The following is a 14,395-nucleotide window of genomic DNA, read 5'->3' as shown; positions in this document are numbered from 1 at the left end:
AGTGCAGTGTTTTATTATAATTATAGGGTTTACTTGGTAGATGACTTTTAATCTGAATAGTGATTATTTGACACCATGGAGCATGATATTTTTTTTACATTTGAATTATTTATTTACATAGTCCTGCACGTAACAGGAACGGTGCCTTTCATCTCATATCTTTGGTGACTGATTTACTGCCACAACACTGAACTGCAGAAACCCAAAAGAAGGCCGTCAATGTAAATAAGAATTTGTTCTTAACTGACTTGACTAGTTAAATAAAAGTCAAAATAAAAAAATTATAAAGGATATACAAATTATGTAAATTGCTGCAGGAGGGCTGGGGGAGTCGATCAATCAAGTTCAAGTTAAGATTTTTTGTCATATCCACTTGTAAATCCACTGTTAACACATGATTTACCAGCCGGTTTAGAAAAGGGTTTAAGGGTCAGAAGGTTAAAAGGTCAAAGGGGCATTCAACTGAAGTTCTACACTTGAATACTGTATGATGTACTGTATTGTTACAGCTACAAAGAGTGGGAACCAACAACAAGACGTTGTTGGATCAAATGCATCCTTATTATACAGTGCCTTCAGACAGTTTTCAAACCCCTTGACTTGTTCCACATTTTGTTTTGCTACAGCCTGAATTCAATTGATTTTTGTTTCACTCATCTACACACAACACATCATAATGACAAAGTGAACACATATTTTTAGAAACATTTTTATTTCCGTTTATTTTTATTAAAAAAGAACTCCATATTCATTGCCGATGACAAGCATGCCCATAATATGATGCAGCCACCACCATGCTTGACAATATAAAGAATGGTACTCGGGGATGTGTTTTGTTAATTTCCCCAAGCATAACACTTTGTATTCAGGACATAAAGTAAATTTCTTTGCCACATTTTTTGCAGTTTTACTTTAGTGCCTTTTTGCAAACTTTTTGATTAATATTTGTATTCTGTACAAGCTTCCTTCTTTTCACTCTGTCAGGTTAGTATTGTGGAGTAACTTCAATGTTGTTGATCCATCCTCAGTTTTCTCCTATCACAGCCATTAAACTCTGTAACTGTCTTAAAGTCACCATTGGCTTCATGGTGAAATCCCTGAGCAGTTTCCTGCTTCTCTGGCAGCTGAATTAGGAAGGACGTCTGTATCTTTGTAGTGACTGGGTGTATGGATACACCACCCAAAGTATATAACCTAAAACACAAAGCCAACAAGCAACTTGACAGAGCTTGAAGAATTTTATGGAATAATAATGTGCAAATATTGTACAATCCTGATGTGCAAAGCTCTTAGAGACGTATCCAGGAAGACTCACAGCTGTAATCACTGCCAAAGGTGATTCTAACATACATTGAATCAGTGGTGTGAATACTTATGTAAATTAGATATTTCTATATTGCATTTTCAATACATTTGCAAACATATCACATCACTTTGTCATTATGGGGTATTGTGTTTAGATCAATGAGAATTTGTATTTATTTAATCCATGTTGAATTCAGGCTTTAACACAACAAAATGTGGAATAAGTCAAGGGGTATAAATATTTTCTGAAGGCACTGTAACTCTGAGCCGAAGGCTGGGTGTAACTCTGAGCCGAAGGCTGGGTGTAACTCTGAGCCGGATGCTGGGTGTAACTCTGAGCCGGATGCTGGGTGTAACTCTGAGCCGAAGGCTGGGTGTAACTCTGAGCCGAAGGCTGGGTGTTATACTAGATTAAACATACAGTTTATAACCCTGTGTTACGTCCCCAACTGCACATTTTCCATCATCCATCACTTTTTTGCTGCAATAAAGAAAGTTATACAAAAGACAATTCCAGCCCTGCTTAATTGAGACTAAAATGGTATCTTTTGAAGATATCTCCTGCCGTTTCTGTTCCACGGGTCGCAATGATTTTCTTTTTGCGACATTGCTTTTCGAATTATCCTGGGTATATGAAAACCTGCCTAGTGTTTAATTAATTGCAAGAATATTATTTTTGTTAAATTGCATTACACACATGAATCAGCAGATGGAAATCGAGTCTTTCAGCTGGTGCCTCTTGCGTGACGTATAATCTAATGGACGGTGCGGGACGCTTTTTCAACAACAGCTACAACACTGCTACTGATTCAGCCATCTTCACAGCTAGCTAGCCAACATAAAACCGAAACATCGGAGCTCATTGACCATTTTTGGTGTATATTAACCTCCGTGTTTTAAACACACTATCTGCTTATTTACTATACTTCATAAAATGTCATATTTACGTTGTCGGTCAGATTACTTATTAACTTAGCCTAGTAACGTTACTGGGCTATTCGCTAATGCTAACTAGCTAGCTAACATATTCGACCATGAGCTTGTCCCTTGCTAAAGAAGAGCAGGTCTGCTGGACAGAGAAAGAAGCTCTCGTGAAAGAGGAGGAGGGAGAGGAGGCTGTCACAGTTAAAAAAGATGAAGCTGTTACATTGAAAGAAGAAGCTTTCAGAGTGAAAGAGGAGGATGTTACTGTGAAGGAAGACGACGAGGAAGAGGATGACGTTTTCGGAGTGAAAGGGGAGGAAGAGGCGATGACTGTCACAGTGAAAGAAGAGGAGGGGGAGATTACTGTCACGTTGGAGGAGGAAGAAGAGCAGACTGGAGATCTGATTAACACCAGTGAGTACTATCTTAAAAACATTGGCACAAGCGCTGCAGTTGTTGATCCAAATGAGTGGTTTTGAAGGGGACATCTGCAGTTGAAACAATATCAAAGTGGGGTCCCCGCCCCTGTTTCTATAAGAATCTGAGGGATGGGTCTGATGAAATGTAACCACTCTCAAATTCATAGACAGAACTATGGATGCAAAGACTGACCATCTAAAATGCTAATTTTAACCTTGTTTTGATTGTATATAGTGGGTTCTGATGGGGTATGACAGTTGAACTAAGCTCATGAGGTATTAATAACTTATATTTTCAAGAATCAATGAGTTCATATAATTAATGTAGAAGTCCAAAAAAGCGGACGTAGCAACTGCAGATTGCCCCTTTAAATGGGCATTCTACTGAAGTTCTACACTTTCAATAATTTGTTCTGTAGTAGGAATTGTTAAAGGTATGGAATCGCAAGACTCAGATTTCTTACTTTAAATGTATGCCAAACAAAAAAAAATAGATTGATTTCAAAGCTGAACAAACCTTTCCACTCTATGCACAATCACTACTTTTAACATTTGACAAACAAAAAAACTTTTACTGGCGGAATGGTGCAGATATTTTAATGAGCTCTGCCCCCAAACAAGACCACATTGGGTTGGTCCGTACCAAATCTGAAGTTTGGACATCAAAGGACAGCACAGTTCAGTACAGAAAAGTAGAGTAGAGAACAGATCAGTAGAGTATAGAACAGTACATAACTGTAGAGTGCAGTACATACTGTAGAGTGCAGTACATACTGTAGAATGCAGTACAGAACATAACAGTAGAGTAGAGAACATAACAGTAGAGTTCAGTACAGAACATAACAGTAGAGTGCAGTACATAACAGTACATTTACATTTACGTCATTTAGCAGACGCTCTTATCCAGAGCGACTTACAAATTGGTGCATTCATCTTATGATATCCACTGGAACAACCACTTTACAATAGTACATCTATATCTTTTTTAGGGGGGTGGGGGGTGGGTTAGAAGGATTACTTTATCCTATCCCAGGTATTCCTTAAAGAGGTGGGGTTTCAGGTGTCTCTGGAAGGTGGTGATTGACTCTGCTGTCCTGGCGTCGTGAGGGAGCTTGTTCCACCATTGGGGTGCCAGAGCTGCGAACAGTTTTGACTGGGCTGAGCAGGAACTGTGCTCCCGCAGAGTTAGGGGGGCCAGCAGGCCAGAGGTGGATGAACGCAGTGCCCTTGTTTGGGTGTAGGGCCTGATCAGAGCCTGAAGGTACGGAGGTGCCGTTCCCCTCACAGCTCCGTAGGCAAGCACCATGGTCTTGTAGCAGATGCGAGCTTCGACTGGAAGCCAGTGGAGTGTGCAGAGGAGCGTGGTGACGTGAGAGAACTTGGGAAGGTTGAACACCAGACGGGCTGCGGCGTTCTGGATGAGTTGTAGGGGTTTAATGGCACAGGCAGGGAGCCCCACCAACAGCGAGTTGCAGTAATCCAGACGGGAGATGACAAGTGCCTGGATTAGGACCTGCGCCGCTTCCTGTGTAAGGCAGGGGCGTATTCTGCGAATGTTGTAGAGCATGAACCTACATGATCGGGTCACCGCCTTGATGTTAGCGGAGAACGACAGGGTGTTGTCCAGGGTCACGCCAAGGCTCTTAGCACTCTGGGAGGAGGACACAATGGAGTTGTCAACCGTGATGGCAAGATCATTGAACGGGCAGTCCTTCCCCGGGAGGAAGAGCAGCTCCGTCTTGCCGAGGTTCAGCTTGAGGTGGTGATCCGTCATCCACACTGATATGTCTGCCAGACATGCAGAGATGCGATTTGCCACCTGGTTATCAGAAGGGGAAAGGAGAAGATTAATTGTGTGTCGTCTGCGTAGCAATGATAGGAGAGACCATGTGAGGATATGACAGAGCCAAGTGACTTGGTGTATAGCGAGAATAGGAGAGGGCCTAGAACTGAGCCCTGGGGGACACCAGTGGTGAGAGCACATGGTGCGGAGACGGATTCTCGCCACGCCACCTGGTAGGAGCGACCTGTCAGGTAGGACGCAATCCAAGAGTGAGCCGCGCCGGAGATGCCCAACTCGGAGAGGGTGGAGAGGAGGATCTGATGGTTCACAGTATCAAAGGCAGCAGATAGGTCTAGAAGGATGAGAGCAGAGGAGAGAGAGTTAGCTTTAGCAGTGCGGAGAGCTTCCGTGACACAGAGAAGAGCAGTCTCAGTTGAATGACCAGTCTTGAAACCTGACTGATTTGGATCAAGAAGGTCATTCTGAGAGCGATAGCAAGAGAGCTGGCCAAGAACGGCACGCTCAAGAGTTTTGGAGAGAAAAGAAAGAAGGGATACTGCTCTGTAGTTGTTGACATCGGAGGGATCGAGTGTAGGTTTTTTAAGAAGGGGTGCAACTCTCGCTCTCTTGAAGACGGAAGGGACGTAGCCAGCGGTCAAGGATGAGTTGATGAGCGAGGTGAGGTAAGGAAGAAGGTCTCCAGAAATGGTCTGGAGAAGAGAGGAGGGGATAGGGTCAAGCGGGCAGGTTGTTGGGCGGCCGGCCGTCACAAGTCGCAAGATTTCATTTGGAGAGAGAGGGGAGAAAGAGGTCAAAGCATAGGGTAGGGCAATGTGAGCAGGACCAGCGGTGTCGTTTGACTTAACAAACGAGGATCGGATGTCATCAACCTTCTTTTCAAAATGGTTGACGAAGTCATCCGCAGAGAGGGAGGAGTGGGGGAGAGGGAGGAGGATTCAGGAGGGAGGAGAAGGTGGCAAAGAGCTTCCTAGGGTTAGAGGCAGATGCTTGGAATTTAGAGTGGTAGAAAGTGGCTTTAGCAGCAGAAACAGAGGAAGAAAATGTAGAGAGGAGGGAGTGAAAAGATGCCAGGTCCGCAGGGAGGCTAGTTTTCCTCCATTTCCACTCGGCTGTCCGGAGCCCTGTTCTGTGAGCTCGCAATGAGTCGTCAAGCCACGGAGCAGGAGGGGAGGACCGAGCCGGCCGGGAGGATAGGGGACATAGAGAGTCAAAGGATGCAGAAAGGGAGGAGAGGAGGGTTGAGGAGGGTTGAGGAGGCAGAATCAGGAGGTTGGTTGGAGAAGGATTGAGCATAGGGAAGAGATGATAGGATGGAAGAGGAGAGAGTAGCAGGAGAGAGAGAGCGAAGGTTGCGATGGCGCAATACCATCTGAGTAGGGGCAGAGTGAGTAGTGTTGGAGGAGAGCGAGAGGGAAAAGGATACAAGGTAGTGGTCGGAGACTTGGAGGGGAGTTGCAGTGAGATTAGTAGAAGAACAGCATCTAGTAAAGATGAGTTCAAGCGTATTGCCTGCCTTGTGAGTAGAGGGGGACGGTGAGAGGGGGAGGTCAAAAGAGGAGAGGAGTGGAAAGAAGGAGGCAGAGAGAAATGAGTCAGAGGTAGACGTAGGGAGGTTAAAGTCACCCAGAACTGTGAGGGGTGAGCCATCCTCAGGAAAGGAACTTATCAAGGCGTCAAGCTCATTGATGAACTCTCCAAGGGAACTTGGAGGGTGATAAATGATAAGGATGTTAAGCTTGAATGGGCTAGTGACTGTGACAGCATGGAATTCAAAGGAGGAGATAGACAGATGGGTCAGGGGAAAAAGAGAGAATGTCCACTTGGGAGAGATGAGGATTCCAGTGCCACCACCCCGCTGACCAGATGCTCTCGGGGTATGCAAGAACACGTGGTCAGACGAGGAGAGAGCAGTAGGAGTAGCAGTGTTTTCTGTGGTAATCCATGTTTCCGTCAGCGCCAAGAAGTCGAGGGACTGGAGGGTAGCATAGGCTGAGATAAACTCTGCCTTGTTGGCCACAGACCGTCAGTTCCAGAGGCTGCCGGAGACCTGGAACTCCACGTGGGTCGTGCGCGCTGGGACCACCAGGTTAGAGTGGCAGCGGCCACGTGGTGTGAAGCGTTTGTATGGTCTGTGCAGAGAGGAGAGAACAGGGATAGACAGACACATAGTTGACAGGCTACAGGAGAGGCTACGCTAATGTAAAGGAGATTGGCATGAAAATTAACTAAACAATTGGGGAAGCGAGAGAGCAGGGCCTCCCTCACTAACCATTCACTGAAACACTCAAATATAGCTTTTCCAACTTCCACTTTAGAAATTATAATTGATAGAACTGTACTGTGCAGTACATAACAGTAGAGTGCAGTACATAACAGTAGAGTGCAGTACATAACAGTAGAGTACAGAACATAACAGTAGAGTGCAGTACAGAACATAACATAACAGTAGAGTTCAGTACAGAGTTCAGTACATAACAGTAGAGTTCAGTACATAACAGTAGAGTTCAGTACATAACAGTAGAGTTCAGTACATAACAGTAGAGTTCAGTACAGAACAGTAGAGTTCAGTACAGAACAGTAGAGTTCAGTACAGAACAGTAGAGTTCAGTACAGAACAGTAGAGTTCAGTACAGAACATAACGTAACAGTGGAGTACAGTACAGAACATAACAGTACAGTACAGAACATAACAGTGCAGTGCAGTACATAACATAACAGTAGAGTTCAGTACATAACAGTAGAGTTCAGTACATAACATAACAGTAGAGTTCAGTACATAACATAACAGTAGAGTTCAGTACAGAACATAACAGTAGAGTTCGGTACAGAACATAACAGTAGAGTTCAGTACAGAACATAACGTAACAGTGGAGTGCAGTACAGAACATAACAGTAGAGTGGAGTACAGTACAGAACATAACAGTGCAGTGCAGTACATAACATAACAGTAGAGTTCAGTACAGAACATAACATAACAGTAGAGTTCAGTACAGAACATAACGTAACAGTGGAGTGCAGTACAGAACATAACAGTAGAGTGGAGTACAGTACAGAACATAACAGTGCAGTACAGAACATAACAGTGGAGTGCAGTACAGAACAGTAGAGTGCAGTACAGAACAGTAGAGTGCAGTACAGAACAGTAGAGTTCAGAACAGTAGAGTTCAGTAGAGTTCAGTGGAGTTCAGAACAGTAGAGTTCAGTAGAGTTCAGTGGAGTTCAGTACAGAACGGAACAGTGGAGTTCAGTACAGTGGAGTTAAGAACATAACAGTGGAGTTCAGAACATTACATAACAGTAGAGTACAGTACAGAACATAACAGTGGAGTGCAGTACAGAACATAACAGTAGAGTTCAGTACAAAACATTACATAACAGTAGAGTGTAGTACAGAACATTACGTAACAGTAGAGTGCAGTACAGTATAGAACGGAACAGTAGAGTGCAGTACAGAACATTACATAACAGTGGAGATCAGTACGGAACATAACAGTAGAGTGCAGTACAGAACATAACAGTAGAGTTCAGTACAGAACAGTAGAGTTCAGTACAGAACAGTAGAGTTCAGTACAGAACAGTAGAGTTCAGTACAGAACAGTAGAGTTCAGTACATAACAGTAGAGTTCAGTACATAACAGTAGAGTTCAGTACATAACAGTAGAGTTCAGTACATAACATAACAGTAGAGTTCAGTACAGAACATAACAGTAGAGTTCAGTACAGAACATAACAGTAGAGTTCAGTACAGAACATAACGTAACAGTGGAGTGCAGTACAGAACATAACAGTAGAGTGGAGTACAGTACAGAACATAACAGTAGAGTGGAGTACAGTACAGAACAGTAGAGTTCAGTACAGAACATAACATAACAGTAGAGTTCAGTACAGAACATAACGTAACAGTGGAGTGCAGTACAGAACATAACAGTAGAGTGGAGTACAGAACATAACAGTGCAGTACAGAACATAACAGTGGAGTGCAGTACAGAACAGTAGAGTGCAGTACAGAACAGTAGAGTGCAGTACAGAACAGTAGAGTGCAGTACAGAACAGTAGAGTGCAGTACAGAACAGTAGAGTTCAGAACAGTAGAGTTCAGTAGAGTTCAGTGGAGTTCAGTACAGAACAGTAGAGTTCAGTGGAGTTCAGTACAGAACGGAACAGTGGAGTTCAGTACAGTGGAGTTCAGAACATAACAGTGGAGTTCAGAACATTACATAACAGTAGAGTACAGTACAGAACATAACAGTGGAGTGCAGTACAGAACATAACAGTAGAGTTCAGTACAAAACATTACATAACAGTAGAGTGTAGTACAGAACATTACGTAACAGTAGAGTGCAGTACAGTATAGAACGGAACAGTAGAGTGCAGTACAGAACATTACATAACAGTGGAGATCAGTACGGAACATAACAGTAGAGTGCAGTACAGAACATAACAGTAGAGTTCAGTACAAAACATTACATAACAGTAGAGTTCAGTACAAAACATTACATAACAGTAGAGTGCAGTACAGAACATTACATAACAGTAGAGTGCAGTACAGAACATTACATAACAGTAGAGTGCAGTACAGTATAGAACGGAACAGTAGAGTGCAGTACAGAACATTACATACCAGTAGAGTGCAGTACAGTATAGAACGGAACAGTAGAGTGCAGTACAGAACATTACATAACAGTGGAGTGCAGTACAGAACATAACATAACAGTAGAGTGCAGTACAGAACATAACAGTAGAGTGCAGTACAGAACATAACAGTAGAGTGCAGTGCAGTACAGTACAGAACATAACAGCAGAGTGCAGTGCAGTACAGACCATAACAGCAGAGTGCAGTACAGAACATAACAGCAGAGTGCAGTACAGAACATAACAGCAGAGTGCAGTACAGAACATAACAGCAGAGTGCAGTACAGAACATAACAGCAGAGTGCAGTACAGAACATAACATAACAGCAGAGTTCAGTACAGGTTGGACACTCTAACCAGAAGGCCACTGAATTGGTTAGGTCAGAGGTTAGGAGTACACATTTTTACAGTCTACTGCAGTCCACTAAATAATTACATTTGACATACACAAGAGTTTGAACCTAACACTTTCAATCTCTAAGGATGTAAAGACTTGTTTTCAATGAGAATGACAGATCTAAAAGGTGCATTTCTATGTGAATTTGGTTGGGTTCGCCCAAAAAGTGACATATTGCAGCTTTAAATAATGCATCTCAGTCAGTCTAATCCTCTCCTCCCCCCCACTTGCCTTTTCCTACTAGCGCTTACTTTGCTGAGAACGTCTTTATTGAGGAAAACATTTACTTACTGTCACTGACATGTGGTTGTCTCACCGAGAGATCTTAAGATGAACTGTGAGTCGCTCTGGATAAGAGCGACTGCCAAAGGATGTAAATGTACATTTCCAGAGTAGGCTCTCTGCTACTTTTGAAGTTATGATCAATTGTATTAAGCACCACTAACACAGTGAATGGGAAAATGGATTCAAAGGAAACTCCCTCTGCTGGTGGTTTACTGAATGTGCAATCATAAAGGAGGGCTGTGATTGGTTAACTTCATTACGGTAGGGGGTACTATTTTCACCTCCGGATGAAAAGCGTGCCCAAAGTAAACTGCCTGTTACTCAGGCCCAGAAGCTAGGATATGCATATAGATTTGGATAGAAAATACTCTAAAGTTTCTAAAACTGTTAAAATAATGTCTGTGAGTATAACATAACTGATATGGCAGGCGAAAACCTGAGAAAAATCCATCCAGGAAGTGGGATTTTTTTATGTTTGTAATTTTCAATAGACTGCGTATACAGATTCCATTGACTTAGGACTCAAATTGCACTTCCTATGGCTTCCACTAGATGTCAACAGTCTTTAGAAATTGTTTCAGGCTTGTATTCTGAAAAATGAGGAAGTAAGACCACTCTGAATGAGTGGACCATTCATTGTCCCAGAGGTTTTTCATGCGCACAACCGAAAGTGCGCCTTTCTTGTTTTCCTTTTATATTGACAAAGCTTTTGTCCGGTTGAAATATTATTGATTATTATGACTAAAAACGTCCTGAGGATTGATTATAAACATTGTTTGACATGTTTCTACGAACTTTACTGATACTTTTCAGATTTTTCGTCTTCCTGTTGTGACTGCCTTTGAGCCTGTGGATTACTGAACAAAACGCGCGAACAAAACGGAGGTTTTTGGATTTAAAAGGGAACTTTATTGAACAAAACGAACATTTATTGAGTAAATGGGAGTCTTGTGAGTGCAACCATATGAAGATCATCAAAGGTAAGTGATTAAATATATCGCTATTTCTGACTTGTGTAACTCCTCTACTTGGCTGGTAACTGTTTGTTATGATTTGTCTGCTGGGCGCTGTTCTCAGATAATCGCATGGTATGCTTTCGCCGTAAAGCCTTTTTGAAATCTGACACTGTGGTTGGATTAACAAGAAGTTCATCTTTAAACCGATGTATAACGCTACCGTCCCACACCCCCTAGAGAGGTTAATAGCCTATAATGTCAATTTCTACATGTAAAATGGTCATTACTTCAAAGGTAACAGAGAGCCCACTCTGGAAATTCTCTGTTAAACTGAAAAATACTCTGTCTTTGGCAGGAGAGAGACCAGACTCTTACTCTGAAAGTGGGACGTGTCCCTCCGAGGAACCAGACCCAGTGATGTCCAAATCAGCAAGACCCCATCACTGCTCTCAGTGCGGAAAGAGATTTATCCAGTTAGGACACCTGAAAAAACATAAGAGAATGCACACAGGAGAGAAGCCTTATCACTGCTTTCAATGTGAAAAGAGATTTTCCTCATCAGGTTCCCTGAAATCACATGAGAGAATACACTCAGGAGAGAAGCCGTTCCAATGCTCCCAGTGTGGAAAGAGATTCATCAGGTCATCGCATCTTAAATTGCATAAGAGTGTACACACAGGAGAAAAACCATTCCAATGCTCCCAGTGTGGAAATAGTTTTACCTCATCAGATTCCCTGAAAAGACATATAGGTTTACACTCTGGAGAAAAGCCTTACCACTGCTCAGACTGTGGGAAGAGATTTAGCCGGTTAAACGGCCTGAAACGACATGAGAGAATACACACTGGAGAGAAGCCCTACCAATGCTCCCAGTGTCAAAATAGTTTTTCCCAGTCTGCATACCTGAAATACCATGAAAGAACACACACAGGAGAGAAGCCTTACCATTGCTCACAGTGCGGAAAGAATTTCACCATGTCATGTAACTTGAAAACACATGAGAGAATACACTCAGGAGAGAAGCCCTATCAATGCTCCCAGTGTGGAAAGAGTTTTAACCAGCTAGGGAGCCTGAAAATACATGAGCGAGCACACACAGGGGAGAAGCCTTACCACTGCTCCCAGTGTGGAAAGAGTTTTAAGAAATTAGGCAAACTGAAACAGCATGAGAAAGTACACCCAAGTGTGAAGCCTTTTGGAATTTCTCCCACTGTAGAATAAAATTAACATGAGCTAACAAACTCTGTAGAATAACCTTTCCACTGATCCTACTGTGGAATGAGATTTACTTTGTTAAGGGAACTGACAGAGCGTGAAAGAATCCACACCAGAGAGAAACAATATCAATATTCCCAGTGTGGAAAGATATTTACCCAGTTAGGGAACCTGAATGACCATGAGGTAACAAACACAGGGGAGAAGAGAACAGGGGAGAAGCCTTACTACTGCTCCCAGTGTGGAAAGAGATCTAGTACATCACACATACTTAGAATTCATGAGAGAACACATACACAGTGCTCCCATTCTCATATTTGTTACAGAAAATGTGTGCTTTTTGTTATGCCATATGAAATCTAATTGGATAAAGCCTACTAAAAAAAGAATTGGTATGTTTTAAAACAAATCTCAAGACATTAATTAATGTCTTGAGTATAGAGCACATCAGATTCCATTTGTATGCTTTCTTTGATTAAATTGTTATTTTCAAACTCTTGGCTCTTTCTCTCTCTGTGTGTGTGTGTGTCATTCCTCTACAGATAATCCGGTTATGTTTGCATGTGATGCATGTGCTACATGGTTGACATCTGCATCGTCGGTCCCCCACTTGGAATATTGTTATTACGGTGTGGCTTGAAAGGAATAGTATGGTCTCATCTAGATAAAAAACTTTGGATGTGAAAAAGAGCAAGTTTACAACAATAGAGTACCCCAAAAAATTAACACTACCTGTTCATAACAGTATTTATTAATAATGTGTATTCCTATTCAGCGTCTACATCGGGGTAGAGGACATTATTATCTGTAAGATGTAAGGGAAAACATGTCTGGTTATTTTGATATGATTTTTTTTTTATGACAGTAGATAGGTTTTCATTAACTTGTCCAGTAATTTTGGTCGATATTTAGAAAGTTTGGTGTATTTCCATTGAACTGTCTTGTGGCGATAACAGCTGGAGGCGAAAGAAACGCACACCTGTTTTGGCGAGGTGCTGGCTAGCAGAGTAGAACACCTGTTTAGGAGAGGTGCTGGCTAGGGGAGTAGAACAGTTGTTTAGGAGAGGTGCTGGCTAGGGGAGTAGAACAGTTGTTTAGGAGAGGTGCTGGTTAGGGGAGTAGAACAGTTGTTTAGGAGAGGTGCTGGCTAGGGGAGTAGAACAGTTGTTTAGGAGAGGTGCTGGCTAGGGGAGTAGAACAGTTGTTTAGGCGAGGTGCTGGCTAGGGGAGTAGAACACCTGTTTAGGAGAGGTGCTGGCTAGCAGAGTAGAACACCGGTTTAGGATAGGTGCTGGCTAGGGGAGTAGAACACCTGTTTAGGTGGGGTTATGCACCATCTGCTTTTCTAATGTATTACTTTGATTCAATCAGATCAAGTCTTAACTGGTGATAGCAGACACCCACATAGCGGATGTGGTGGTGGAACTGCGTTGGAGCCTCAAATCAGTGAGCAGCTCCTCTTGCGACCGTTGTCACAAAAGCCACAACCGCCCCACTTGCTTTAGAAGTTAAGAATCAGAAAGTGTAGGTTAAATAGAAATAACAACATGGTCTCGGAGCGTTTTGTATTATTCTGTACGTAAATCTAAGACACTCCATTTAGCATGATACCTTGTGTTACGTTTCGTATTATTCTTTACGTAAATCTAAGACACTCCATTTAGTATGATATGTTACGTATGGTGTGGATTAATTTGTGGATGTCCAGCATCCATTTTATGCAATATGTTATGAATTTGAAAAACGTATGATATGTGACGAATTCCAATTTGTTGTAGCTAACATTAGCTAGCTCTAGGAGTTGGGGGTTAGGTTAGAGGAAGAGTTAGCTAACATGCTAAGTAGTTGCAAAATTGCTAATTAGCTACAATGTTAAAGTTGTACGTGATGAGATTCAAACGCGCAACCTTTGGATTGCTAGACGTTATGCATCCTTTTGTTTTTGCCTTATGTGACCATACGAAACATAACATATACTAATTTGAGTGTCCTAGGTTTTAAGTTTACTATTTTGCATCTAATCTATGAGACCAGTCTGAGAAATAATTAAGCTCAAATTGAAAAATAAAGTAATAATTAGGATTTGTATCATCCTAATCGAGGTGTAGATTACATCTCATATTTCAGTGTTCGAACTTGTAAATAAGGCTGCATGGGATTTCTGTTAATGCGATTCCGTGCAGCCAATGCCAATGTCCACCGTGAAAACAACCGGTATGCAGATGTCAGCTAAAGCGGATTTGATTCAATAGAGACCTTTATTTTCAAATGTGTTTATTAAAGCTCCTAGAAATTTGCTCATGAAACCAGAAGTTAATCACAACAGGGGAGTGGCACAGATGAAGAGTGCTTTAGGGGAGATGGGCCATCTGCAGTTTCTACATCCATATAAGTGACCCACCACCTGGATTTGGTCTTATGTAGCAAAATTTGAATTATTATTATTTATTTTTTTACAT

General features: G+C 42.2%; 1 protein-coding gene across 1 annotated transcript; it reads left to right on the top strand.

Annotated features, from left to right (window-relative positions):
• The first annotated feature begins 1,916 nt into the window (after positions 1 to 1,916).
• On the top strand, positions 1,917 to 12,430 carry LOC106564045 (zinc finger protein 239-like). Its single transcript, XM_014130024.2, has 2 exons — positions 1,917 to 2,643; positions 11,077 to 12,430. Exons 1-2 carry the CDS (start codon positions 2,340 to 2,342, stop codon positions 11,940 to 11,942), a joined length of 1,170 nt encoding a protein of 389 aa, XP_013985499.1. The 5' UTR covers positions 1,917 to 2,339; the 3' UTR covers positions 11,943 to 12,430.
• Positions 12,431 to 14,395: the final 1,965 nt, after the last annotated feature.

Source organism: Salmo salar, chromosome ssa02 (genome assembly GCF_905237065.1).
Source record: "Salmo salar chromosome ssa02, Ssal_v3.1, whole genome shotgun sequence".
Lineage (NCBI taxonomy): Eukaryota > Metazoa > Chordata > Actinopteri > Salmoniformes > Salmonidae > Salmo > Salmo salar.
This window is presented reverse-complemented; position numbering and strand designations above follow the sequence as displayed.

Excerpts from the sequence above, each read along its gene's own strand:
- LOC106564045 (XM_014130024.2), top strand. The coding sequence starts at position 2,340 with ATGAGCTTGTCCCTTGCTAAAGAAGAGCAGGTCTGCTGGACAGAGAAA. Across the intron at positions 2,644-11,076 it reads TGGAGATCTGATTAACACCA|GAGAGAGACCAGACTCTTAC; the intron begins GTGAGTACTATC and ends TGTCTTTGGCAG.